The sequence below is a fragment of the Ovis canadensis genome, chromosome 2, assembly GCF_042477335.2.
Source record: "Ovis canadensis isolate MfBH-ARS-UI-01 breed Bighorn chromosome 2, ARS-UI_OviCan_v2, whole genome shotgun sequence".
Lineage (NCBI taxonomy): Eukaryota > Metazoa > Chordata > Mammalia > Artiodactyla > Bovidae > Ovis > Ovis canadensis.
The window spans coordinates 119,190,409-119,217,059 of NC_091246.1; the positions used below are offsets into that span (position 1 = coordinate 119,190,409).

General features: G+C 38.6%; 1 protein-coding gene and 1 pseudogene across 18 annotated transcripts; one reads left to right on the forward strand and one right to left on the reverse strand.

The window, feature by feature from the left end:
- The first annotated feature begins 4,267 nt into the window (after nucleotides 1–4,267).
- Nucleotides 4,268–26,449, forward strand: NIPA2 (NIPA magnesium transporter 2). Of its 18 annotated transcripts, none has more exons than XM_069576828.1 (11): nucleotides 4,463–4,780; nucleotides 5,531–5,664; nucleotides 7,394–7,514; nucleotides 8,079–8,250; nucleotides 8,403–8,459; nucleotides 8,814–8,931; nucleotides 14,421–14,651; nucleotides 16,375–16,431; nucleotides 22,365–22,455; nucleotides 23,615–23,775; nucleotides 25,421–26,449. In XM_069576828.1, exons 7-11 carry the CDS (start codon nucleotides 14,513–14,515, stop codon nucleotides 26,053–26,055), a joined length of 1,083 nt encoding a protein of 360 aa, XP_069432929.1. In that variant the 5' UTR covers nucleotides 4,463–4,780; nucleotides 5,531–5,664; nucleotides 7,394–7,514; nucleotides 8,079–8,250; nucleotides 8,403–8,459; nucleotides 8,814–8,931; nucleotides 14,421–14,512; the 3' UTR covers nucleotides 26,056–26,449. The 18 variants fall into 18 exon arrangements, with proteins under 18 accessions (XP_069432920.1, XP_069432921.1, XP_069432922.1 ...); XM_069576832.1 differs by having other exon boundaries at nucleotides 4,499–4,808; XM_069576835.1 differs by lacking the exon at nucleotides 8,403–8,459.
- On the reverse strand, nucleotides 8,693–8,866 carry LOC138433729 (DNA-directed RNA polymerases I, II, and III subunit RPABC4 pseudogene; annotated as a pseudogene).
- Nucleotides 26,450–26,651: the final 202 nt, after the last annotated feature.

Consider the following 26,651-nt stretch of genomic DNA (forward strand, 5'->3'; position numbering starts at 1 on the left):
AAAATGTATAAGTGCCAGATTCTTCAAAAACTTGCCCGGGTTGGTTACTATTACAAAACTGTTAGTTGTAACTGGTAGCCAAGTATACTACTATTGAACCTAAGCTCTATATCTGATTCTGAGGAGTATAGAAAATCAGACGTGCTCCCCAGTTTCCACTTCCTCTGTTGATTTATATCCCTGTCAGTTGACCTTTAGACATCACATGCCAGCATCTTTGATGTAATATTAATCACACCATATTTTTAACCTCATATCATAGGTAGTTTCAAAAAGACTTTTTGTTTTGGAAAGCTGAGGCACAGTCAAGAAATAGAGAAATAAACAGATACCTGTATCTATATTAGCAGTTCAAAGAAAAAAGGTATTAATTCCAGCTGAAGAAATTTGTAAGTGTGGGGTTTGGAATTGTGCCATGGCAAGCAGGATAGGAGAGATGCCAATCCAGTAACAAACACAACAGATCCATGTAGAATAACTGAGATAACGGGCTGGAAGGTGGAGGAAGTTCAAATTAAGTTGTCTGTTCATAAAATGGAATCATTTTGGGTGAGGATGTCTGGAGGGTCTCAGTGTTCTCCTATTTTGGCATGTTTATTCACTGTTGCTTTTCTATTGCTGCTCTAACAAATTACCACATTTGTGGTTTACAACTAGACAAACTTACTGTCTTATAGTTGTGAGGGTCAGAAGTCCAACACAAGTTTAACTAGGCTCAAGTCAAGATGTTGGCAGGATTACCTTATAGAGGCACTTGAGGAGACCTATTCTCTGCCTTTTGCAGTTTCCAGAGACCATGCACATTCTTTGGCTTGTTTCCCTTTCTCCATCTTCAAAGCCAACAATGTTACATTTCTCTTCTTCCACTGTCATATCTCATTCTTTGACTCTGATACCCCTGCCTCACTCTTACAAGGACCCTTGTGATTATTTTGGGCCCACCTGGACAATCCAGGACTATCTTAAGATGCTTAACTTAATCATACTCACAAGGTTCTGAGGATGAATCTTTGGGGGGCCATAATACTCCCCACCTGGTCCACTCAACATTTCATCAAATGAAGCAACGGTTAAAAGCCAACATCTGATGGCAACCCACTCCAGTATTCTTGCCTGGGAAATCCCATGGACACAGGAGTATGGTGGGCTACAGTCCATGGGGTTGCAAAAGAGTCGAACATGACTTAGCAACCGAGCACACACACGGATGTGTACAAGTTTTGAAGGATTCTGTGGTTATTTCTTAATAGTGTCACATACTCATTGAAATAATTAAATATTTAAAAAAGCCAACATCTGGCTTTTAATAAATATCCTAGTGTTCTACCCAAAAATTCACTTCAAGTTATTACTTTTTCAGAGAGCTCTCCCCTCTTCCTCCAACAAATGTATTAGAAAAATGCCTACTACATGTGTCAGTTACCTATGGCCTTGAGTAAACTAATATTAATTGGAAAATGTATGTAATAATAAACTATTAAAATGCTAGAGAATGTCATTATTTACTTTTCAGCATAAAGGGTAAAATTACTAATAGGGGGTTGAGCTAAATTTGAAAGATTATCTGAAATGGTACTCTCATGTTTCTGGCTGACATCTATGGTAACAAAACCAAAACGCAGGCGAGTAATTGAAGGATAATTTATATATGAGAAGTAATTTTGGTCTACTAATTCATGATTTTTAAAAAAATATTACTTAATAAATCTTGCCTATACTTCTATAACAATGACAAAAGTAGATTTTAATAGTTTTATTGAGGTATGATTGACATGCAATAAACTTCACATATATAAAATACACAACTTGGTATGTTTTAATATATATGATGTCATATGATGAAAGCATCACCACGAGCAAAACAGTGAACATACCTATCACTCTCAAAGTTTCCTTTTACCCCATTGTAATCTGTCTGCCTTCCTTGCCTCCTCTACTCCCAACCATTCATCTGCTTTCTATTGCTATATATTACCATCCAGTTCCTGGAATTTTATATGAATGTAATAATCTATATATACTCTCTCTTTGGTCTGGCTTCTTTCACTTATCAGAATTACTTTGACATGCCACCATATTATAGCATGTATCAACAGTTCATTCCCTTTTATTGCTCAGTAGTATTCCATGACATGGACATACCATAGTTGTTTATCCATTCATCTATTGACAGACGTTTAGATTGTTTCTATTTTTTTATTATAAATAAAAGTGTTATTGAATGTTCATTTATATTCACATTACACACATTTACATTATGTCTTTTAATGGTACATGCTTTCATTTCTCTTGGGTAAAATTACCTAGAAGTTGAACAGCTGGATCACTGGATCATGTGTTTAATTTTTTAAGAAATTGCCAAAGTGTTTTATAAGGAGGTTGTACCATTTTACAATCCTACTAGCAGTATATGAAAACACATTCAACTTTTAAAAGTTTAAAAACATCTCATGATCAATGCTTGAACACTTCTGGTATATAAGATGTGCATCAGGTGCTGAAGAAGTTATCTGGGCATTTAAGGAACTTGTGTCACATTAGCAGGGAATATTACATATACTTATAGAAATAATACACTGTGCAAACATAAGTGTCAGGTGTGTGGTGAGTTCAGATATTGAATTTGAGATGAGTCTGTGAGCTACAGTGATGAGAGATGACTAGATGAGGCAGGATTCAGTTGGTATGATTACAATACTGGCAGAAAAGAGGCCCGGGCAAATTTGTTAGGTCGACATAGTTTCGAAGCATTTTTGCTCATACGAACTAGCCACTGCTTCCATTACAGCCACTTGCCTCCTAGAGGTACCTGTTGGGATTTATGTTATTGCTACATACCTATTCATGTCAAAAAGAGTGGCTTAATGGAAGATTCCTTTATTCTTTCTCATGTATCTCTGGGTCAACAGGACAGTTTTGTGAATCTCAACCAGCTTGGCTCTATGTCTATTCTCTGGGTCAGTTAGGTGGCTTTGCAAGGTGCTCTGCTCCACCTGGTCTCCTCCAGCCCACTAGTCCAGGCTTCTTATCATGATTTAGGCTGGCCACCACCACATTTTCTTGGCTAAGGCAGAGTCGGGATGGAGTAGAACTGCAAAGCCACTCTGCAAAATGTGTGGGCACATGGATGGGCACAGAATTAGAGCCATTTTTAACACTCTACTGCATCATTAGAGACCAGCTTGTCAACTATCTTTCAATAGTCAATGTAATTGCTTATTTGACCATGTCCTCTAGATACAACAGGTGAGACCAAAAAAGTAAACAAAAAAGTTCCTCTGAGCCAATTCCAAAAAGGACAGTTCTCGGGTTGCCAAGTTTCGGGAAGATTAAAAGCTTTTAAATTAGAAGCTGCATAGTTACCAAAACCAGAGTAGTCAGGGACTGTGCAGTCTAGATAATAGTCCAATGAGACTACAGTCCTAAACAAGCAAATTTCATTTGGCATTTTCTGGCTAAATAAGCACAGACTTCATTTTAGAAAGATTCCCACCCAAAATAATTTAAATTCGGTATAATAGTGTTCCCGTATCTGGTCAAAAACTGTAAAAATATCCCCAGAGGAACTGCACCTGTAACCAAGGTATTACTGTTTTATTAGCAGGTCTCACTCCAGATCCAGCTAGTTGCTCCTCTAAGCTAAGTCACTTCAGTCGTGTCCGACTCTGTGCAACCCCATAGACGGCAGCCCACCAGGCTCCCCCGTCCCTGGGATTCTCCAGCCAAAAACACTAGAGTGGGTTGCCATTTCCTTCTCCAATGCATGAAAGTGAAGTCGCTCAGTCCGACCTTCAGCGACCCCATGGACTGCAGCCCACCAGGCTCCTCCGTCCGTGAGATTTTCCAGGCAAGAGTACTGGAGTGGGGAGCCATTGCCATTGTTGCTCCTCTAGTTTCTAATAAATGAGCCCTCCTCGTCCTTTTTTGACGAAACGATTATCATGGGTCCCAGGAACTTCCTACGTTCCAGAAGAAGCCAAGGCAGGGCAGCTTAACAGTGGATTTCCAGTGCATCTCATGAAAAATAAACCTCCCAAGTGTCGGGAGGTCGGCTTTTTAGCAAACAATGAACCCTCCCAAAGAACGTAACGAATAGTTTCGGATAGTTACCACCTGGGAAGAGAAGGCCTTACCCGGAGAAGGCCAAGCTCGGCCCCGCCCCCAGCACTTGGTTTCACCCCTTGGCCTCCTCCTATTCGCCCGGGCCTCCGGGTCTCACTCTAGTCCCGCCCTTGCCCTCTCGGAGCACCTTTCCCTAGGATAGCTTAGAGACATAGCTTGATGTGCTAACCGCGCGTGGGAATTCACCGCACATGGTACGTCTTGATGTTGATGTTGATTGATTTTGATCACTTGGTCAGCCAACAATCCAGACCACTTTCCTCTGTCCCGCTCCTTCTCCGGAAGGCGCGCCGGGGGCGGGGCGTTTGCCGCGCCACACTGCGCGTGCGCGCGCTGCCTCGCGCGTCACTCGGCCGCGCCCAGGTTGTCTTTAGCTGTCTCTTTAGGTCCTGGTGGTGGCGGCGGTGGCGGCGGTGGCGGCGGCTGTGGTGGGGGCTGGAGGTCGTCTGGGACAAGTTCCCCCGGGCGCTCCCCCATGGAGGAAGCGGTGCGCACGGCTGCAGCCCTGGATGCTCACACCTCCCACTGGACGGAGACGAAGGCGGTGGCCGCGCGAGCTCAGGAGCGGGTAGCCGGAGCGGCCTGTGTGGGGGTGTGAGCAGAGGTGACCCGGGCCGGATAGCGGAGGGGAAGCCGCGCGGCGGGCCAGCCAACTTCGGTGAGGTCTCCACTTTTCTTCATTTCAGGCAAGCGCGAAGGGGCTAACTGTGGGCAGGCCTGCCCCTCTTGGGTCGGGAAGGACTCCTCAGGGGCGCCTCTGGAGACACTGAGCCACGCGTGTTCTGAGATGGAAGTAATTTCCCCCGTAATCCAGTAATTCCACCGTGATTTGGATTGCCAATAAATCCCACAGAAACCTTGCCTGGCGTTTTCGGGGCGCTTGTTCATTAAGTTCATTAAAGTAGTTTCATTTTGTTATGAGTTCTAAAAGATTGTTTCAGCTACAACGGAGATATTGACAGTTGAACAAGCCTTAGATGTCGCTGTAACGTTTTGAGCATGGCCTGTTTAATTTCCTAACTTTCATAAAGTCAGTGAACCCTCTCTCGCCATACGACTGAACAAAATTCATTATACCTTTGATTTTGTGTTTGCCTCTTGAATCTCTTTTCTAGATTTTTCAGTTCATTTACTACACGCTATGTTTTAGTTTTGTTTCTAGAAATTCCCTATGTACCATGAACCCAGTTAGTACATTTTTTATTAAAGTACTAACAATAAATATGAGAGAATAGAGATCTTTGTTTCATACCAGTAAGCTGTCTGATGAAGTAGTATGTTATGCTCAGTTGAGTAGGTTTTATGTTAGTTGGTAAGTAAAATGAGTATGGAGGCTAGTAGCTAAATTTAAAAAAGTATTCAGTAACTATTCATTCCTTTTGCTACTTCTGTATTTTCTTCTTTCCAGGCTGGAGCTACTCTGCCAGGGCTTAAAACTTTAAATGAGAATAAAGGGTTTTATTTACGAGGAAATGAGAATGAATAAGTCATCTCTAACCTCTTCCAGCCTTTTATTCATAAGAGACCATATTAAACTTACATGTAAGTTAAAATTTTAATTTATAATTACTGTTGCTAAATAGGATTGGAAAGTTAGGTTCCGTAGTATTTACAGTTACTATGTTTAAAAATAATTAGCCCAAGCAGAGGCTGGAAAAAATTAAAGCAATGGAAACCAAGCAGAAGTAAATAATGAGAACTCTTAGATGTGGGTAGTCTGTATAGAAGTTGAGTCCAGTGGACAGTTAAGTTCCATTTCAGGCTGTGCAACTTTTCTGTGATCCTCTGCTTGAGATTTAACCTCTGGGAGGTTTGGTTTCTTTACCTAAAAGGCGGGGGGTAATGATAGCTTTTTCTCATTATTGTGTGGATTATAATTAATGTGTATCAATCACCAGGATTGATAATGTATATCAATCACACCAGTGCCTCCAGAGGTGTTCAGTAAGTGGTAGTTATTACTATTAGGGAGACATAATAATGAGAAACAATTATACTCTTGTGAGGATATTTCTAGTGTATGAAAACAGCTCTCTGTAGTATCCCACCTACCTTCCTTTAGTTTTTGTTGTTTAGTCTCTAAACAACGTTGGACTCTTTTGCTACTGCATGGACTGTAGCCCGCCAGGCTCCCCTGTACATGGTATTTCCCAGGCAAGGATACTAGAGTGGGCTGCCATCTCCTTCTCTAGGGGATCTTTCTGAGCCAGGGGTCGAACCCACATCTTTTGCTAGACAGGCCAATTCTTTACCACTGAGCCACCTGGGAAGCCCTCTGATTCAGTTAGTGCCAGTCATAATAGCCTTTCTTTTCCTAAGAAACTGTGTGCTTGCTCATGCCTTAGTGCCTTTGCACTTGGTTCTTTCTGTACTTTGTTCTTTTACTATTTCTTTCAAGCCTCTGCTCAATGTTACACATTCTCCAATAGGCCTCCTAACCAGCTTAGTTAAAATAGAAGCCCCTGAGCCCAATTACTTTATATTACCCAATATCTTTAAGATTACTCAGTATCTTTAACGTGCTTTACTTCTCACTGTATCATTCACCACCTTCCAAATTAATGTTCTTATTTACCAACAGAAGGTAAGCTCCACAAGGGCAGGGTTTTGGTCTGCTGTATTCACTGTGTATCCATGTTTTTGACATAGTATGTATTCATTTACTGTAAATCAGTTATTTGTTGACTGAGTAAATGAAGTAAGCATACCATTGTCCATAGGGAGCCACAGTGAGGGGGGTATAAATCATGTACATTAGTAATCATAATAGAGGCTGGAAAAATGTCCAAAGAAAGATTCAGAATAAAGGTTAGCACATTCAGAAAAAAATTGGTTTATGGAATTCAAGCAGGGCTTCATTGTGGAGGTGCTTTTTTGAAGTAGGTCTTTAAAGATGAAAGGAATAATGTAAAAAAGATAGAGAGGAGTGAAAGGGATAAGTAAGAATGGCAGCAGCGTGTTGACCGAGGGTGGAGCCATAGTATGTGAAATACAGCATTGGGAAGTAGAGATTTAAAATGCAGGTTTGGAGCAAATGGTGAAAGGTCTTAGATACTGGATTACAAAATTTGGAATTCTTTCTGTAAATAGTGGGTAGCCAGCCACTGGCTGGCTTCTCTCAGAGAGAATCCATCTGGCCCCCTTGGCTGTTGTAGGGTATTTGGGTGATGAAAGATGGTGAAGCCACAGTTCAAACATGAGAAGCAGGCTGGGCATGAAGACTGACCTTCACTGAGAATCTGGTTTGAGTTGCCCCTTGATTGTGTTCCAGCTTGGGGACTAAAAGGAAACTAATGGAAAACGCAAAAGGCTGAGAATGAGGAGACTCATTTTCTAATCCCAGGGCTGCTACTTATACCAGCTGCATGAGAAGTTACTTAACATTATCACATGTAAGCTCTTGTGAAACTGAAATGTCAAAAGTGCTGTGACAAGTTTAAAACTGTTAAATAGGTATAATTTTTAAAGTTAGCTAGCTTTGAAATTGATGATGTCATTTTGCAAAGTGAATCTTTTTCTTTTTTTCATGTTTTTTTTGGGGGGGCGTGGGGTTGTGCTGCAATTTATAAGATCTTTCCCTGTGCAGGGATTGAACCTGGGGCCAGGGCAGTGAAAGCACTGTGTCCTAATCTCTAGACTGCCACGGAATTCCCAAAACAAATCTTATTTCAGGCTTTTCATATAGGTGTTAGAATACCGGTCCGTGTTTTCCTCTTCCTTAAATTGTATGTTCTCGTGCTTTAGGAGGAAGTGGACCAATTTCATAATTTTTTTTCTTTGAGCTGTATTAATTTCATTTTTGACATAATTGCATTTGATGAAAGTTAGCAGTGTAAGTGTTCATAGATATTAGTGAAATCAATTATGAAAATCAAGTGCCTGTTAGAACAAGCTGAAAATTCTAAAAGTTTTTAAAATTTGGAAGTGTGTTTAAAATTTGAATAGTTTATTTTCAGAATTCTTACTTAGCTGTGGAATCCTTGAGGACAGGAACTTTTGGTCATCTTTATAACGCCAGTGCCTGGGACGTGTGCTGCTTAGTATATGTTTATTAAACAGATTGCCACAAAAAAACCGTAACAGTCAGGGGTAGTGGACTGGAACCTTTCACCTGAGTCCTTCTAAGAGGTAAGATGGGCAGGTTACCACCTGGGATTCGTCATTTCTGGTTTGGGAACCTAGTTGAAGTGAAACTTAGCAAGCTTTCTTGTTTAACTATTTTTAAATCTGGCTCGGCCTAAAGCGAATCCTTGAGAAATAAAAAATAATCTCTGTTTCAGGCTCTCCTGGCTGTGATTGACCTTCAGTTATACAGAGTGGGAACAGAACGTTTCCAGGTCTGAGAATAGTGAAGCAGATATTCCTTTCAGGACATTCATGCTGATGTTCATTTTCTTTCTTTTTGTTTTAATTGAGCAAAAAATAATATTTTTATATAAACTATTAGATAACCTAAATACAACATGGTTTTTAAAATGTTATATGTAGTTGTATTCATAAATGCAATAGTCAAAAGCTATACAACATTAACAACAAATCCAAATGAAGATAGTCTTCTGAGTTTCACGCTTCATTGAGCATCAAAACGTACCCATCTTTTAGTCCTATTCTACATTATTCTGTATCCACATTCTTTGCATTAGATTAGACCCCTTAATTTTGTTTCATTTTCTGTGTAACATTCTCCACAGATCTATATCAGTGGCTGCTGCTTTGGGAGTTGAACATCCTTCTGGGTGTTCATTGTTGTCCCCACGTAGCACGGAGGAACTTCTCTGTGCTTGGAAACAGATTCTGACTCATTGCTGTGTAAGTCAAATGAGGTGATTCATTTACTTAGTTTAGTGGCTGAAGGCTACTTTATAGCTTGATGGTGTGCAACTTTTATGTTACTTGGCATCCTTCCCCACCCATGTACACACTGGTGTATTCAGTAAGTGAACAAACACATGAAACAAATAACCTTAATTTCAGAAAAGCTTATGAATCAGATTTGCCAGTATAAGTGAGTGCATTTTTCTGGGGAAACCACCACGAATAACTAGTCATTGTTTTTAAGAAACGTAGAATTTATCTTCAAAGATAGAATAGTAATTGGGAAATAAATTTTATGAACCTGTCTGTAAATAAAATAATTGCACAGGAGAGAAAATGCCTTTGGGCTGTAGGTACTGGACAAGTCTTTGTAGCACAACTTGAAGTGTGACCTGGCCTGAAGTGAAGAGCATCCACTTACATAGTGGAAAGAAGGATGTGAGGGGCTATGGTTTGTCTGGGCAATGATGACTTGTCTGAAGGGAGCCATGATTCTGTGTTTGGAAATGAATTTGGGATGAGGGATACAGCTCTCCAAAGCCACGTGCATAATAAGATTGACCCAACTGATCAAAAAAATCCTTTTTTGCTTTTGTATGCTTGAAGCTTTCCACAATAAGTCAGTAACAATAAAAAGAAAAGAGGGGAAAAGATTTTAAATAGTATCATGCAACTTTATATAAAATATAGAGAAAATTTATATATAGACATAGTAAACAGTGAACATAAGTAACATAGTAAACAGAGGAACAGTGAACTTTCAGTGATCATAGGATGAAATAAGATTCTGACTTAATGTGTTGGTTTAGTCATCTCTTCTTCACCTGTTGCTGCAGAAGATTTCCTCCCCATCACATAGACACTGGGCACGTGAGACCAGTTTCTTAGACAACAGTTCATTAGTCACTTTGACATGTCTAGGAGGAGCACAGCACATACTACACAGGGCTGCACACGTGCTGCAGAGTAAGGAACCAGGACTTCTGTGAGGCGAGCAGGAGTTTGAGGGGTGCCTCAGTTCCTGCAAGAGGGTGTGATTGGCTTGCTTTAATAATTCTGCAGTCTGTCAAGGCAGTGAAGCTCACTACTCAGGGATAAGCAGGAATTGTGCCTGGTCTCCATGATAAGGAGGGCTGTTTGACTTTGGGATGTATCCATGAAAGCAGAGTAGGGGAGGGCCGAAACTTGTGGTTAGGTCACCCCAGTTTTACCAGGTGTCAGGCAGCATAATATATTGGATCTTAATTTTAGACCTTATATTACTTGTAACTTGCCATTTAGTGGAAAGTTAATTTTGCTGCTGCTGCTAAGTCGCTTCAGTCGTGTCTGACTCTGTGTGACCCCATAGACAGCAGCCCACCAGGCTCTCCCGTCCCTGGGATTCTCCAGGCAAGAACACTGGAGTGGGTTGCCATTTCCTTCTCCAGTTCATAAAAGTGAAAAGTGAAAGTGAAGTCGCTCAACTTAAGCACTAGTAAATATTAGTAAGTTGGTAGCTACACATTTGGTATTTGAAGGTCAGTTTTATAAAGTCTGAATTTGGATTTGTGAAAATGAAGTCGCTCGGTTGTGTCCGACTCTTTGCGACTCCATGGAAGGTAACATACCAGGCTCCTCAGTCGGTGGGATTTTCCAGGCAAGAATACCGGAGTGAGCTGCCATTTCCTTCTCTAGGGGATCTTCCCAACCCAGGGATCAAACCCGGGTCTCCTGCATTGCAGACAGATGCTTTACCATCTAAGCCACTAGGATTTGTGAGGCTATCCTTATAATGGGATTGGAATTATAGATAAGCTTGGCTTGTTTCTGAGTATGGTCCTTGCAGATAACAAGGTTCTGTTTTATTGATTCTAGGATATTCAGACTCTTGAACTTGTATGGTAATTAAGAACGTTGTTCCATGAACATAGTGGTTAAAGGAGGAGGGGTCATTTCAGTTAGATGACCCTTGCTCATTAGAAGAATATATCTGCCAAGTAGGCTAAAGTGTTTGGTGGTGGCTAGGTTTCTTCACTCTCATTTTCCAGCCATTGTTATTGTTTTCTTTGCATGTTCATTTGTATGTGGTACTATCACTTCCCAGCATACTTTGACAACTTTTCACAGTTTTTCAGTTTATAGGCTATGTTTTACTATGGTTACGTTTTAGAATGCTAAGCGGAATGATGCAGTGGTTTTCTTACTCATAAATAGCCAGCTTTATTTTTCAGAGCCAATCATATGATTCCATTCATCAGTATTCACCCAGATTACATCTGACATATGTTGAGATTGCCGGATAGCTTGGCACACAGGATAAATAAAGGTGACTCTTGTGCAGGAGCCCAGAAGCTGGCCTTCTGCTGAGGGTAACTGAGTCATAAACATGGATAAACAAGTTGTAGGGTATGGTGGGAACCTGTAAACACACTTTTTATTTTGTTATAGTCTTTTTTTTCTTATGGTGATAGAGCAGTTTAATTATAGATTTAGAACTTCTCTTTCATTTTCATATATTTATTAATAAGAAGGAGAAATAAGGGAATTGATTCAAATTAAGCCACTAGATGTGAAAAACTAGCAGAGGGTTTCATTCCTTTGTGTTTAAGAAAATTGTCAAATTTTATTATGCAATTACAGTAAGTACTGTTTTTAAGGTATTTTTTCATACCTGGAAGTTTAGTATTGAAAGTTTTTTTTTAATTATTGTATAATTGACCCATAATGCTATGTTCCAAGTACAAAATACAAAAGAAAAAAATTGAACCACTTTTATGTTGGCTCATTGGCTTCAGTTCAGTTCAGTTCAGTCGCTCAGTCGTGTCTGACACTTTGCGACCCCGTGACAGCACGCCAGGCTTCCCTGTCCATCACCATCTTCCAGAGTTTACTCAAACTCACGTCCGTCGAGTCCATGATGCCATCCAGCCATCTCATCCTTCGTCCCCTTCTCCTCCTGCCCCCAATCCCTCCCAGCATCAGAGTCTTTTCCAATGAGTCAACTCTTCGCATGAGGTGGCCAAAATACTGGCGTTTCAGCTTCAGCATTATTCCTTCCAAAGAATACCCAGGGCTGGTGAACTTCAGATGTTCAAGCTGGTTTTAGAAAAGGCAGAGGAACCAGAGATCAAATTGCCAACTTCCGCTGGATCATGGAAAAAGCAAGAGAGTTCCAGAAAAACATCTATTTCTGCTTTATTGACTATGCCAAAGCTTTTGACTGTGTGGATCACAATAAACTTTGGAAAATTCTGAAAGAGATGGGAGTACCAGACCACCTGACCTGCCTCTTGAGAAACCTATATGCAGGTCAGGAAGCAACAGTTAGAACTGGACATGGAACAACAGACTGGTTCCAGATAGGAAAAGGAGGACGTCAAGGCTGTGTATTGTCACCCTGCTTATTTAACTTACATGCATAGTACATCATGAGAAACGCTGGGCTGGAAGAAGCAGAAGCTGGAATCAAGATTGCTGGGAGAAATATCAATCACTTCAGATATGCAGATGACACCACCCTTATGGCAGAAAGTGAAGAGGAACTAAAAAGCCTCTTGATGAAAGTGGAAGAGGAGAGTGAAAAAGTTGACTTAAAGCTCAACATTCAGAAAACTAAGATCATTTGCTTAAGGATGCAATTAGTTCACTATTTCAGCAGCTTGGGACCTTAGAAATTCATTTCAGGATTAATTATGATATTATTATATGTTATAAAACGATCACCATGATGAACCTAGTTACCATCTTATCACCATAAAGAGATATTACATTGGTATTGACTATGTTCCCCATGTTGTATGTTTCATCTCAGTGATTCATTTATTTGTACCTGAAAGTTTGTACCTCTTAATCTCCCTCACCTATTTCACTTACATCCCAACCCCGTTATAATCTGTCCCTTGTGTGTCTCCCCACTGAAGTCTAAAAGCTATTACCATTTTATCCAAACAGCTGATCATACTGCTTAGTGCACAGAATGTATGTTCAGTAACGCCTGTTTGAGTGGATGGATAAGGCAATTGAGGGGCTAGGAAGATAGGAAATTAAGTTGCTTTAGTTAAAGGCCAGAGACCTGTAACCTGAAGAATGGAAAAATTGGCTGGTCAGTGAAGGTTAATGACTAAGGATCCTGACTGAACTGTAGATTAATTCTGGGATGCAGTTGTTAAATTGTGGGACTAAAAAAATCTCAAGCCATATCAGAAAGTTGGGCTGGCAGTTTGTTATAACCAGTGGTAAACCTTGTAGCTGAGTAAGTGCTTTTTCCTCTGCTTTTCTACCCAATTTAGTTCATTTGCCAGCACAGTTCTGAGTTTTGGCTGTTTTGAAAACACTGTGGTCTTTGGTAAGCCACGCATCCTTTCTGGTCTTACAGCGTGAGTCTTCTAGGTTCCATGGCCCTCCTGTTTTCTAAAAGGGCCGAGAGTACCACACACACACCCTGACAGACATCTGTCTGCTAGACTTCGTTCTCTGCTCTGACAGAATAATGCGACATCTGCTTTCTCCATACACATTCCTGAATGGGCTACATGAGAGAGAAGTTACCATATACTTACATCTACATCGATTTCTAAGAAGAAAATACATGCTTGAGAAAATTTTTTGTTTCTTTGTATAGAGTATTCAAAAAGACACATTTGTAAAATTGGTATGTGTTTTTGTAAACTAGATTTGTGCGTTTTTATGCCTCATTTTCATTCTGAGGAGTTTTTTTTCTTAGGAAAGTTTGTTAACTATGGACTATGCAGCTAAGACAGGAAACATTTTTAAAATAGGAAACCAGAGTTTATAAAATCAATTTTAATATGGTTTTACTTTTTATTTTTCCTCAGTTTTATTGAATTATAGTTGATATGTAACATTGTATTAGTTTAAGGTGTACCACATAGTGTATATATTACAAAATAATTACCACAGTAAGTTTAGTTAACGTTCATCGATGACCACACATAGCTAAATGGGTTTTTATTTTTTTTTTTTGTAATGAGAATTTTTAAGATCTACTGTCTAGCAACATTCACTAGCCTATGCAATAGGCTAGTGTTAACTGTGTCACTTATTAATCTTACAACTGGAAGGTTGTATGTTGTGACCACCTTCACTCCCTTTCCCTACCCCTTAACCCTCACCTTTCAGAGTTTTCTGTTTCTATGAGTTAAGACTTTTTTCTTTTTTGGCTACACTGCACAGCCTGTAGCATCTCAGTTCCCTGATCAGGGGTTGAACCATTGCCCCCTGCAGTGGAAGCATGGAGTTTTAACCACTGGACTGCCAGGGAAGTCCTAATTTTTAAGTTTAGTTTTATATCACAATCCCATCTTTTTCCATAATTGGAGGATATATAATTAGATTAGTGCTAAATACAAATGGTAAATATATTTATGTTATTAATAGTAGTAATAAAAAGTATTATTATTTTATGAGAAAAGAAAGAGTAAAATTTTGCAGTGATCGTGCATCCTGTCATTCTGTGAAGATTTCCTTTTGTTTTCCCTCTTTAGATTTGAAGACTGCATCATCCTGCCTCCAGCACCAACAGTTTCTCTGTTCTTGATCAATGTGATTCACAGTAGCTTTTTAAGTAACAAGCGAAATGAGCCAGGGGCATGGAAAGTATGACTTTTATATTGGTCTGGGATTGGCTATGAGTTCCAGTATTTTCATTGGAGGGAGTTTCATTTTGAAAAAAAAAGGCCTTCTGCGACTTGCCAGAAAAGGCTCCATGAGAGCAGGTAAGTTATTTATGCCCTGTGTGACTTTGAAATGGTATCAGTGTGTTCCTTTGTATTGATATTTGGGTTCTTTGACTGTAAAAGACTGTATCTTCATTCCTAGTGACTATATTCAAAACTTTGGACTTTGTAAGAATTGTACATGTTTATAGAGAATCACTTTTGTAATAAGAAAAATAAAAAGTTATCAAAATAAATTAACTACTCACTCTTGCAGTTATTATCAAAGTGGGAATAGGGACCAATACCCAATTAGCATCCAGCCCTTTCTTTAAATTTTGATAGTCTGCAGAGAAGGAAATGAGGTTGTATGGATAGAATCAGAATCTTATCGAAGGCTAGGTTCTTTTGTCAATGATAGTAAAAGTTTGTTTTTTCCTTAGACATTTTCCTTTCTGATCTCAAATTGGCAGGAAAGAGAGCTGGCTTCTTTGGGTTGAAGTGTACTCAGTTGAGTGAAATCCTGATTGGTGGTATAGGTTGATCCCCAGAAACTACTGGCAAGCCATGAGCCCCTGGGAAACGCCTGATGTGATTGAACTCCCTCTAACTTTGGTGTATCCTAACAGCTTCCAGCTTCATGTTGCATTCTGGCCATGTTCTGTCGTTCAGCCTCTGCTTCAGTTTTAGACCCAGTTCTGTTCTCATAGGAAAATCTGCTTTGGCAGTAAAAAAAAAAAAAAAAATTACCTTCTTTCTGTGCCATTTCTATAGCCATACCTAATCAAGCTCTTAAAATAATGACCTCAGTTGGATTTCATGCAGAAAGGAGAAAGTATTGGCATATACTATTTGAACAAGTATATCCTCATTCCTAAGTCACGTACTCACATTTTCCATGTGGATATGCTTATCAAAGGGTTCATTCACATTGACTTTTTCTTTTGAATAGTGGCTTAAGTACTGATTGCTTCCGAATTTTGTTAGTTTGGTCTAGAGGAGAGTGAAGGATGGTCTAGAGGAAAGGGCAGGATGAACATCCTGGAAGCTCCAGACTGTGAGCAGTGCTCAATCTTTTTATGTTCTGGTCAATAAAGGACCCCTTTCTCCAGGGTTACTACCTCATAAGTGGGGCTAACCCACACCGAAATGGCTTCTCCGCTATCTAATTCACTAGAAGTTGGGCTATTTCTGATTGGTTCACTTTGTTTATTGAAGGTAAGTTCACAAAACAAAAGCATGAAGTATGAACTGAAATAGAAGGATTGATTTAACTCATTCACATTGTTGTGATCCTCACATCCCCTTTTTTAAGATAATCGTAAAAATATTATCTAAGAATTCCCCTTTGTAATCATGCTTCTACTACTGCTGCTGCTGCTAAGTTGCTTCAGTAGTGTCCGACTCTGTGCGACCCCATAGATGGCAGCCCACCAGGCTCCCCCGTCCCTGGGATTCTCTAGGCAAGAACACTGGAGTGGGTTGCCGTTTCCTTCTCCAATGCATGAAAATGAAAAGTGAAAGTGAAGTCGCTCAGTTGTGTCCCCCCCTTAGCAACCCCATGGACTTCAGCCCACCAGGCTCCTCCGTCCATGGGATTTATCAGGCAAGAGTACTGGAGTGGGGTGCCATTGCCTTCTCTAGTGTAATCATGATGAAACCATTATTCAATATAGTAATAATAAGCAAATGATATTTTAAAATCTGTCATTACTAATTGTTGTCATAAATACATTGAAGTCTAATAGTCTTCCAAAGACGTGAAATATGTTTTCATTGACAGGTCAAGGTGGCCATGCATATCTCAAAGAATGGTTGTGGTGGGCCGGACTGCTATCAAGTATGTATAGAGGATGTTTCAAGAAAATACTATAGGTGTATATTGAAATATTTATGTGTACTATTTTACAGCCTTATATTACCAGAAAATTTTAAAACTTTAAATTCTGGGTTTTTTTGATGAACAAAACTCAAAATATGTAAAATTTAAGCCTGTATAAGTCACTTAACAGTTTAATAGTTTATTTAATTTGGATGTGAAAAATTTTGTCTATCTGATTAAAACATGCCTGACATATATATGTATTTTTAAAAGTTATGCTCAGTTTAAGGTGATTTTGAAAGTGAAAGATCATAGAAAGCATCCTGTTTTTAATTCCTGTCCTTCCATTGATTTTCATTCCAAATTAGAAAGGAGGTATGCATTTGCTAAGACTTCCATGCATACTTTGATGATTTTTATGTATTTATGTATTATTTTTTTGATAGTCAAGAAGTAGGTTTATTAGTGTAGGATGCTTGTGAGGGGTACAAGGGGGCAGGCGAGGGGGCTCTGATGATTGTCTTTTAAAAGGTACATAGAGTGATCCTTGAGACGCTGAGCTTTCAAAATATTCAGGATTGAATTATGTAAATTTTTTTTCTAAGGGCAGTTGAAATAACAGACAGTTTAACTATTCATTCAGCACATACTTCTTGATCATTTATTTTTGTATGTCAGGTGTTCTAGGTGCTGGAGATAGAATAAACAGAATAAAGAGAAAAATTCTTACCCATAGGAGACTTTGCTTTCTAGGTGGACAACAGTAAAGATAAACTGTGTGTTAGTGATAAGTGCTGATGTTTGCTAGTAGTACGTGGAGAAGGGATGTAGTAAAATGAAGGATAGATAGGTTTATATTTTAGTTGAGGGGCCAGGGCAGGCCTCTTTGGAAAGATAATATTTGAGTAAAAGATAAAGGAAGTGGGGGACTGACCATATGGGTATTTGGGTGAAGAACATTTTAAGCAGGAGGAAATAATAAAACATGAAGACAGCGAGCAGGACCATGCCTGGCAGGTTAAAATGTGGTAGGCAGAACCCAAGATAGCCTGCAAAGCTTCTTGCTCCCTGGTAGTCACAACTTTGTATTATCTCCTCTCACACTGAATTAATGCAATATGATCAAGGTATACAACAGAGTTGATGACTTGTGAGTTAAGTCATCAGAGGCATTAAGGTTTTGCCTTGATTGATTGGATTGGTCATTCTGAAGCCAGCTACTGTGCTGGAAGACAGTCACCCTGAGGAGAGGTCCCCAGGCTACACTCAGTGAGCCTGGTCATGTGAGTTACCTTGGATATGAGTCCTCCAGGTTGTGGCAAGGCACAGGCTCCAGATTGTATCTCGACTGCAACCTTTTGAAAGACCCTGATTGAGAAGTATCTGCTGATCCCAGCAGAAACTATGAGAAATCATTGTCTTGGCCAACAGAAAACATGGCTGACATTTGTTGTTTAAAGCTGCCAGTTTCGGGGGTGCTTTGTTGTACAGCGCTGGATTACTAAAACCTCAGGAACCATTAAAGAGGTAAGGATAGTAAGGGAGTGGGAGTGCAGGGCAGTGGTTGAGGTTAATTTAGGGAAGTAATGAGGGCCTAGATTACATGGGGCTTTGTATGTCACAGAAAAGACTTTGACTTTTATGTTTGATGGGGAATTACTGGAGGCTTGAACAAAGGGGTAACATGTACAGACGCAGGTTTTAATAGGAATTCTTGGGCTGCTGTGTTGAGGCATAGACTGCGTAGGGGCAAAAGCAGAGAAACCGGTAAGAAGCCATTGAAATAATTTGGTAAGAGGTGATAATGGCATGGACCCAGAGTAATGGCAGTTAGTGTGGTGAGAAGTGGTAGCATTCTGGATGTGTTTTGAAGATGAAACTAATAAGATTTGCTGAAAACAAGTTGAAAGACTGGACAGGATATAAAAAAGCATCCTCTTAAAAGCATTAAAGAGCCAACATGATAGTTAAGAATTACGTAGCCAGCATCAGGGAAACGCATAAAGCTCAGGATCAGCTGGAAATACTTCTGCCCTAGAGGTAACTACACTCCATAGCAGGCAGCTTTTGAAAGAGGACTTGTGAACTGCTCTAAGAAGGGTGATACCATTCAGGTGGTGGATATATAGCTGTCATTTATATTTTATTCTGTTTTTCTGAATATTTGAAGTATTACATTATTAATTCTAAACTCTTGAAAATCTTTTAAAATGTGGTATATTTATTTTTTAACTTACTTTTAAATTTTATTTTTAATTGAAAGATAATTGCTTTGCAATATTGTGTTGGTGTCTACCAAACATCAACATGAATCAGCCACAGGTATATTTAAATCCAGGTCTATCAACTACTGTGCATGAAATGGCCCAGTTAAAGACAAAGATTATTCTATTGGATTTATAAAAACAAATAATTAAAAAACTGCATGCCTGTTGTAAGGTAAACTATAAAACATGAGGATATAAAATGGCTGAAAGAGAAGGATGGAAGAACATGCCTAAAGAAACTTCACATTTCTATTATTGTTTTAGAAAAAATATACTTCATAGCAAAACAACACTGGAGATAGAAGACTATTTCTTAAAAACAAAGGGTTCAACTCAGGAGGTTTTATCAGTCCTGACTTTATTTAATAATATGGCCTTGAGGATTTCTCTGGTGGCACAGTGGATAAGAATCTGCCTGCCATTGCAGGGGACATGGGTTTGATCCCTGGTTTGGGAAGATCCCACATGCTGTGGAGCAGTTTAGCTCATATATCAACACCTCCTAAGTCCTTACCCTGTGCTCTGCAACAAGAGGCCACTGCAAGGAGAAACCTGTGCACCACCACAAAGAGCAGCCCCCGTGCACCGAAAACTGAAGAATGTTTGCTCAGGCAAACAGTGAAGACCCAGTACAGCCGTAAATAAATAAAATAATAACATGGCCTTGAAACACAGAACAGCAAGGTGAAATACACAAATCCAAATTAATGTAGTGAGATTTTAATATGACATTGAGCAGTTGATGGGACAGGCAGAGTAAAATTCTTAAGGTGATAGAAAATCTGAACAGCAGATTTAACTTAACTCACTGAACTCAGCAACTTAAGGTCTATATTATTTTCAAGTGCATATGGAATATTGATGCAGATGAACTATTTGGTGGACCATAAAGTCAGTCTTGAAATTTTTCAAATAATTTAATTAAGTTTTTCACAGATCATTATCATTATATTAGAAATCAATAACAAAAATATAACATGAAAAATACATGTAGAAGTTTAGAAATACGCTTTTAAACCACAGGTTCGTGGTTCAAAGAAGTCAGAATGGAAATTAGAAAATATTTTAAAAGTATGTTTAATTTAAACAATACTTCAATATGTTGATACAGAATACAAAATATCATAACTTAGGGAATATAACTGAAGTAGAGTAAAATTTATGGTTTCAAATAAATGTAATTGAAAGATGAAGCATCTAGTTGAAGAAAATAGAAAAAGAATTGTAGAATAAACCATAGAAGGAGTAAAGAGAAGAGCTAAAAGTATTTAAATAGAAAAACAAGGCATTAAAGCAACATTTGGGTCAATGCTCAGAATAATGAACTTGACAAACCTGTTGTTGAAACTGATCAAGAAAAGGAAAAGAGAATAGCTAGGTGATGTAATTAAGGTTTCATAAATTAACAGGATATTATGAAAAACATCCAATTATCCAATTGATAAAAAACATAGATAAAATTTATGGAAAAGTAAAGTTTATCAATACTCATGAGGAAATAGAAAACTGGAATACTCCTCTAACTTAACCCAGTTGAAGCTGTAGTTTTAAAACCTTTGCATGTACTAAATCCTGAGCCCAGATGGTTTCATAGGTAAATTACACAGTCATTTAAAGAAGAAATAATTGTTTTAAGAAGTTTCTTAATAATAGAAAAAGGGGGTTCCCTCACTCTTCTTAAAAAGCTAGTATAATCCTAATACCAAAACATGATCAGGACAGAATAAGATGGGAAAAATAAAGTCTAGTCTCATTCACAAACCTATATGTAAAAATCACAAAATAATATAAGCAAGTTAGGTTTGTTCTGCAGATGCAAAATTGGCATAATCTTGGAAAACAAGTCACTGTAGTTTACTGTGTTAAATTGAAGGAGAAAAAATATATGATTATCTCAGTAAAATTTAGCTATTCATGACTAAAACCATTTAAAATTAGTAATTTAGGTGAATTAAAGATGATAAGATGATAAAGGATTTCTAAGCCAAAAAAAATGGCAGAACTAACAATTGCTTGGTGCTAAGTCACTTTAGTCATGTTTGACTGCGACCTTGTGGACTGAAGCCCACCAGGTTCCTCTGTCCTTGGGATTCTCCAGGCAAGAATACTGGAGTGGGTTGGCATGCCCTCCTCCAGGGAGTCTTCCCAACCCAGGCATCTCTTCCATCTCCTGCATCAGCGAGTGGGTTCTTTACCACTGGAGCCACCTGGCAAGCCCATAGTAAACACCACAGTGGGGAAATAGCAAAGACTTTTTTTGAAGCTGAGAAAATATTCGTGTTCAAAATATATGAAGGATTACTTAAAATCAATAAGAGAAAACAAATACCCTAATAGACAAACTGGTAAAAAACCCCAAAAAGTGAAGTGAAGTCACTCAGTCATGTCCAACTCTTTGCGACCCCGTGGACTGTTAGCCTACCGGGCTTCTCCATCCATGGGATTCTCCAGGCAAGAATACTGGCGTGGGTTACCATTTCCTTCTCCAGGGGATCTTCCCGACCCAGGGATCGAACACAGGTCTCCTACATTGGAGGCAGATGCTTTAACCTCTGAGCAACCAGGGAAGCCCTTACTTCACTAAAAGATTTAACTTGGCTAATAAACATATGAAAAAGGGGAATGCAAATTCATAGCATGATAAAATAATCCTGTTTCCCATTAACAGATTAGCAAACGTTGGGGAGAGTGAGAAACAGGAAACTCTCAGACACTACTAGGTGAAATTTAGCATAACCATTTTGGAAAACTAGCCAAGAGTGATTTTATGTGATCACATGTCCCTCCCCTGCTAAAATTCCTCAGTGGCTTTTCAGCTCAGATGAAATCCATTGAGGGACTCACAAAGCTCCCCGCATGCTTGCTTTGTATGAACCACTCAGGCTTCCTTGCTGCTCAGACATGCCAGACATGGTCTTGAGTCAAAATTTTGTACTTGTTCTTCCTGCTTGGGATGTCTCTCCATTTTCCTCACCCACATAACTGCTGGTAAATCCCTCACTCCATATCTGACTGATCAAAACTTTCTATCCAAGCACCCTTGCCTGGCAACATTATCTGCCTGTCACCAGCTCTTCATTCCTTTCCCTTGCTTTGTTTTCTGAACAGCACTTTACTTCATTTGTATGTTTTGTCTGTTTTTGTTCACTAAAATGTCTTAGGTGAGCAGTATCTTTATTGTTCCTCATCCTAGAACATCTGACACATAGGAGCAACCCAAGAATATCTTTTGAATGTAACAGTTGGGTTTTAAAAAAGAAAACAGCTAGTAAAAAAGGCTTTCATATCTGTTTAAGCTGATTTTTTGTCATAGGATATAAATACTATAATTTTAATTTAAAAAACCCATACACAGGGGAATTGCCTGGTAGCCCAGTGATTCAGACTCAGTGCTGTGACTGCCAAGGACCCTGGTTCGATCCCTGGTTGGGGAGCTAGGATCCCACAAGCCATGCAGCCCAACCAAGGAAAAAAAAAAACCCACATAGAAATTAGATATTTTCCATTAAAATTATAGGTTTCTATTGTTTCTAATTGGTTTGAATTCTAATGTTGAGAATTTACAGAACCCTTACGAATAACAATTTAAACAGTGTGTTAAAAAATGTATGTGAAATGCAGCCTTTTCTGTTTTGACTAAATATGTTCCTATCTGAACATTTTCTTTTGTTGTCTTTCTCCAAGTGGGAGCTGGCGAGGTGGCCAACTTTGCTGCATATGCCTTTGCACCAGCCACCCTAGTGACTCCGTTAGGAGCACTCAGTGTCCTAGTAAGGTGAGGACCCTGCTCTTCACGTGTAGAAACAGCAGTTAACGTTTCATCTGTAAGGTATTCAGTACCTGCTAATTACATGTGCTCAGTTTAATTTATATTTAAACAACCTTGAGACTTTTTTATGCTGTGTATTAGTTTGCTTTTGAAATGTTATTCTCTGTGCATAGGCCAGCTAACAAGTTGTGGGAGAAAATGCTTTTATGCTTTGTCTTATTTGTGTTTAGAGTCAATACTAGTTCGACTTTAATTGCAGTATTTTAAAATTCCAAGTTGTATTCATTACAATATTTATCATTTGACATATGTATACTTTGGTAGGTGGTGACTGGTGATGAATAGATCTCTATACCTTGTCTAGAAAGTAATTGATTGGAGCAAGGTTGAAGACTGGCCTGGGACACTTTTTTGGAAGGAACAGTCCAAGACTTGTCCTGTTTCTGTTGTTTTAATCATTAGCCAAAACAGCTAAGCCCATATTGAAGTTTGGATTTTGGCTAGTATTCCCAAAGTTGGTTGACTGATAGGTATTTAACATTAATAGTTAATAAATATTTTTTTAACATTAATAGTTATATAAATCTATATTGCATGCAAAATTATATAATTTTCAAGAAATTGTATAATATATAAAGATACAAGATGCTATTTATGTATTATGTGTAATAAATATTTATTATGGTAATGTCTTTTCTCAGTTTTGTTATGCCATTATTATATTTATAGGTTTATACTTTTTTAAGATTTCAATAAAACTAGCTATAAAATATTAAAACTTGATCATTAATAGGCAAGTTATGTGGAATTAAATGAAAATATATGATGGATTCATCACTCAGTAAGGATAAAGTTGAGCAAATAGGTCCAAATGGACCTAGATTCTTAAATTTGTATCATAGCTCTGTTTATTGTAAAATTTCATATTGATGTCCTACAGTAGAAAGATGGTAACTATTCTGGCTTAGAGTATGATGAAGCAGGTAGTTCCCAGAAACTTCATTTTATGATTGAATGTGCATTTTCTTTACCTTGGCTGAAAGCTAGAATCTTTATAAGCTCAGTGTTTTAGTTTGAGTTCAGTAATTCTTAAGTTGTGTTGATAGTTAAAAATGAGAAAAGTAGCTGACTGTGTAATAATCCTCCATGTTTCCCTCCATTTTAGTGCCATTCTTTCTTCCTACTTTCTAAATGAAAGACTTAATCTTCATGGAAAAATTGGATGTTTGCTAAGTATTCTGGGATCTACAGTTATGGTTATTCATGCTCCAAAAGAAGAAGAGATTGAGACCTTAAATGAAATGTCTCACAAGCTAGGAGATCCAGGTATGACAAAATAAAAGCTTTATTAGTCTTACTGTATTTTACTCTTTTTCAAGAGTAATTTTTATTTCTCTCTGGCTGCGCTGTGTCTTCATTGCTTTGTGTGGTCTTTCTCTAGCTACCTCAGGGTACTTCCTTTTACTTCAGATTTTGACTGCTTTGATTCCTCTCATTTTATTATTGTCTTTGAAGTTTCCCTCTGTCTACGTTGAACTAACAAAGACTTTTTCTGTTTGTTTTGGCCCCTCTCTAATGATCCTTGACTGCCTTGCGAATTGAGCTGGTCAGATTCCCAGCCAAGTTTCCTATCTGGCTTGCTAGCGTCCTAGGATTTGAGTGGGTAAGAGGAGATGGCTACCATCAGACGTATGCCTGACTTCAGCCCCCCATTTTAGTGAGGCCCCCACACACTCAGCTGGTCTGGGGTCCTCCCATACACTGTGGCAAGGGGACCAGTCACTGAGATATTCAGAACTGGGCCGGGATCTGACGTGGTCTCAGTGCTCTTTGAAAAGACTTTAGCCAGGCCTCCTGTTTTTAGTCTCCTCTTCAACCCACTTCTAGAGGTAGTTTGTATCTTCAGAGCATTCTTTGTAGCACACCGAGTCACTTTCTAATTTTTGATCACTGCTGATGTGGGATTCAGCTGTCTTGAATCTGCTGTTATCAGTTATTATCTTCTGATTTTTGGCTTTCATGTTTCTATCATCTCCTTACAAATTCTTATTTTTGTGTTTCCTTCTGTAAAATCATATTACTAGAATTCGAGGAGTTAAAAGATGAAACAACTGCTCTGTTTCCTCATCTTAAAATTGCAAATGACAGTGTCTATATTACAGGGTAGTTGTGAGAATTTAATGACTGAATTGATACAAATTGCTAAGAAAAGTGTCTGACCTGTAGTGCTGCACAGTCACTAGCTATTATCATGTTGGGTTCAAGTCTCCTATCTAACTTGGATCCCGACAGTTATTGTCAGGTTCTCTTATTGATTTTTTTACCCCTGTGGTTGGCCCCTAAATATGTTAAAAATTTGCTCCTGTTAGACAAATGTTCTTTAGCATCTACAAATCATTGAGCATTCAAGGTCATCTCATAATTTCTCTCCACTGGTTTCTGATTCTTCTGATTGTATTATACCTGTTATTGGAATTAGAGCACCCCAGTGGGTGGAAGTGGGGCACAGTGTTCTTGGACGCATGGCTGTGAGTCAGCCTGATACTGTTTTCTTTGATATATATACATTTGACCCTTTAACAACACAGAGGTTAGGGATATGAGAAAACCCACTTACAGCCCATCCTGTATGTCTGAGGTTCCGCATCCACAGGTTCAGCCCTCAGATTGTATTGTACTGTATTTATTGGAAAAATCCATGTATAATTGGATCCATGCAACTCAATCCCATGTTAATTAAGGGATATCTGTATAATTATGAGGCCCAAGATACTACTTTAAAAATGTTAGTAGTATAATAATTTGTGAATATGAAGCGTAATCTTCCAGTGTGTACATTTAACTAAATTATTATGACTGTGTTTTTGCTGGGGCAGCAAAAGCTAATTTTTATTTTAGGACCACACCTTTTCTCCTTCTTATCAAGTACTTAAACATTTAACTAAATATAATTTTTCTTTGCCTCCTCCAGGTTTTGTGGTCTTTGCAACACTTGTGGTCATTGTGTCCTTGATATTAATCTTTGTGGTGGGACCTCGGCATGGACAGACAAACATTCTTGTATATATCACAATCTGCTCTGTAATTGGAGCAGTTTCAGTCTCCTGTGCTAAAGGCCTGGGCATTGCTATCAAAGAGCTGTTTGCTGGAAAACCTGTGCTACAACATCCCCTGACCTGGATCCTGCTGCTGAGCCTTATAGTCTGTGTGAGCACACAGATCAACTACCTAAACAGGGCCCTGGACATATTCAACACTTCTATCGTGACTCCAATATATTATGTGTTCTTCACAACATCAGTTTTAACTTGTTCAGCTATTCTTTTTAAGGAGTGGCAAGATATGCCTGTTGATGATGTCATTGGTACTCTGAGTGGCTTCTTTACAATCATTGTGGGAATATTCTTGTTGCATGCCTTTAAAGACGTCAGCTTTAGTCTCTCAAGTCTGCCTGTGTCTTTTTGGAAAGACGAAAAAGCAGTGAATGGCAGTCTTTCTAGTATGTATGAAGTTCTTAATAATAATGAAGAGAGCTTAACCTGTGGAATTGAACAACACACTGCTGAAAATATCTCCCGAAGAAATGGAAATCTGACAGCTTTTTAGGAAGAAAGATGTAATTAATCTATAACTGTTATAAAAAAGTGAATCTGAGTATCAGAATGTGTCTGAAAAAGCATTGCTCTCAAATGATGATGTTCTCTAGAGACAATCCTTTTTTTTTTTTTAAGGTTTCACTAATTTGGACCAAGAAATTACTTATGTTTAAATGATGACTCAATACATGGCCAATTTCTATTAACACTGTATTATTGTAGAGTTATTTTAAATTTTCCTTCACCAAAATCTAAATGCAGTAATGACAGTTTTAGGTCTATAAAAAGGCTTTTTTTCCCCCACTGGTGATGAAAGTCTGAAATGTACATTTTTCATGCCCATTCTTATCAATCCCTGATCATTTTAAGGCTTTTTGATTAAAACAAAAACAAAACTAACTCAATACATTATCCTGTAATTTATCTTACCTATAAAAATGACTCCTATTTAATGAATTATTTAAATTTTGAACTATGAATTTGAGACACCTAAATTATTAAATGAAGGAAACTTACAAACAAAAAAAGGTAGGAAATCACTGCATGGAAGTACTTCTCAGGCTGGGAGTTGCCACCATGAACATTTGATGGCCTTCCTAGATGACA

Excerpts from the sequence above, each read along its gene's own strand:
- NIPA2 (XM_069576819.1), top strand. The coding sequence starts at position 14,513 with ATGAGCCAGGGGCATGGAAAGTATGACTTTTATATTGGTCTGGGATTG. Across the intron at positions 14,652-16,374 it reads AAAAGGCTCCATGAGAGCAG|GTCAAGGTGGCCATGCATAT; the intron begins GTAAGTTATTTA and ends TTTCATTGACAG. Across the intron at positions 22,456-23,614 it reads GCACTCAGTGTCCTAGTAAG|TGCCATTCTTTCTTCCTACT; the intron begins GTGAGGACCCTG and ends CCTCCATTTTAG.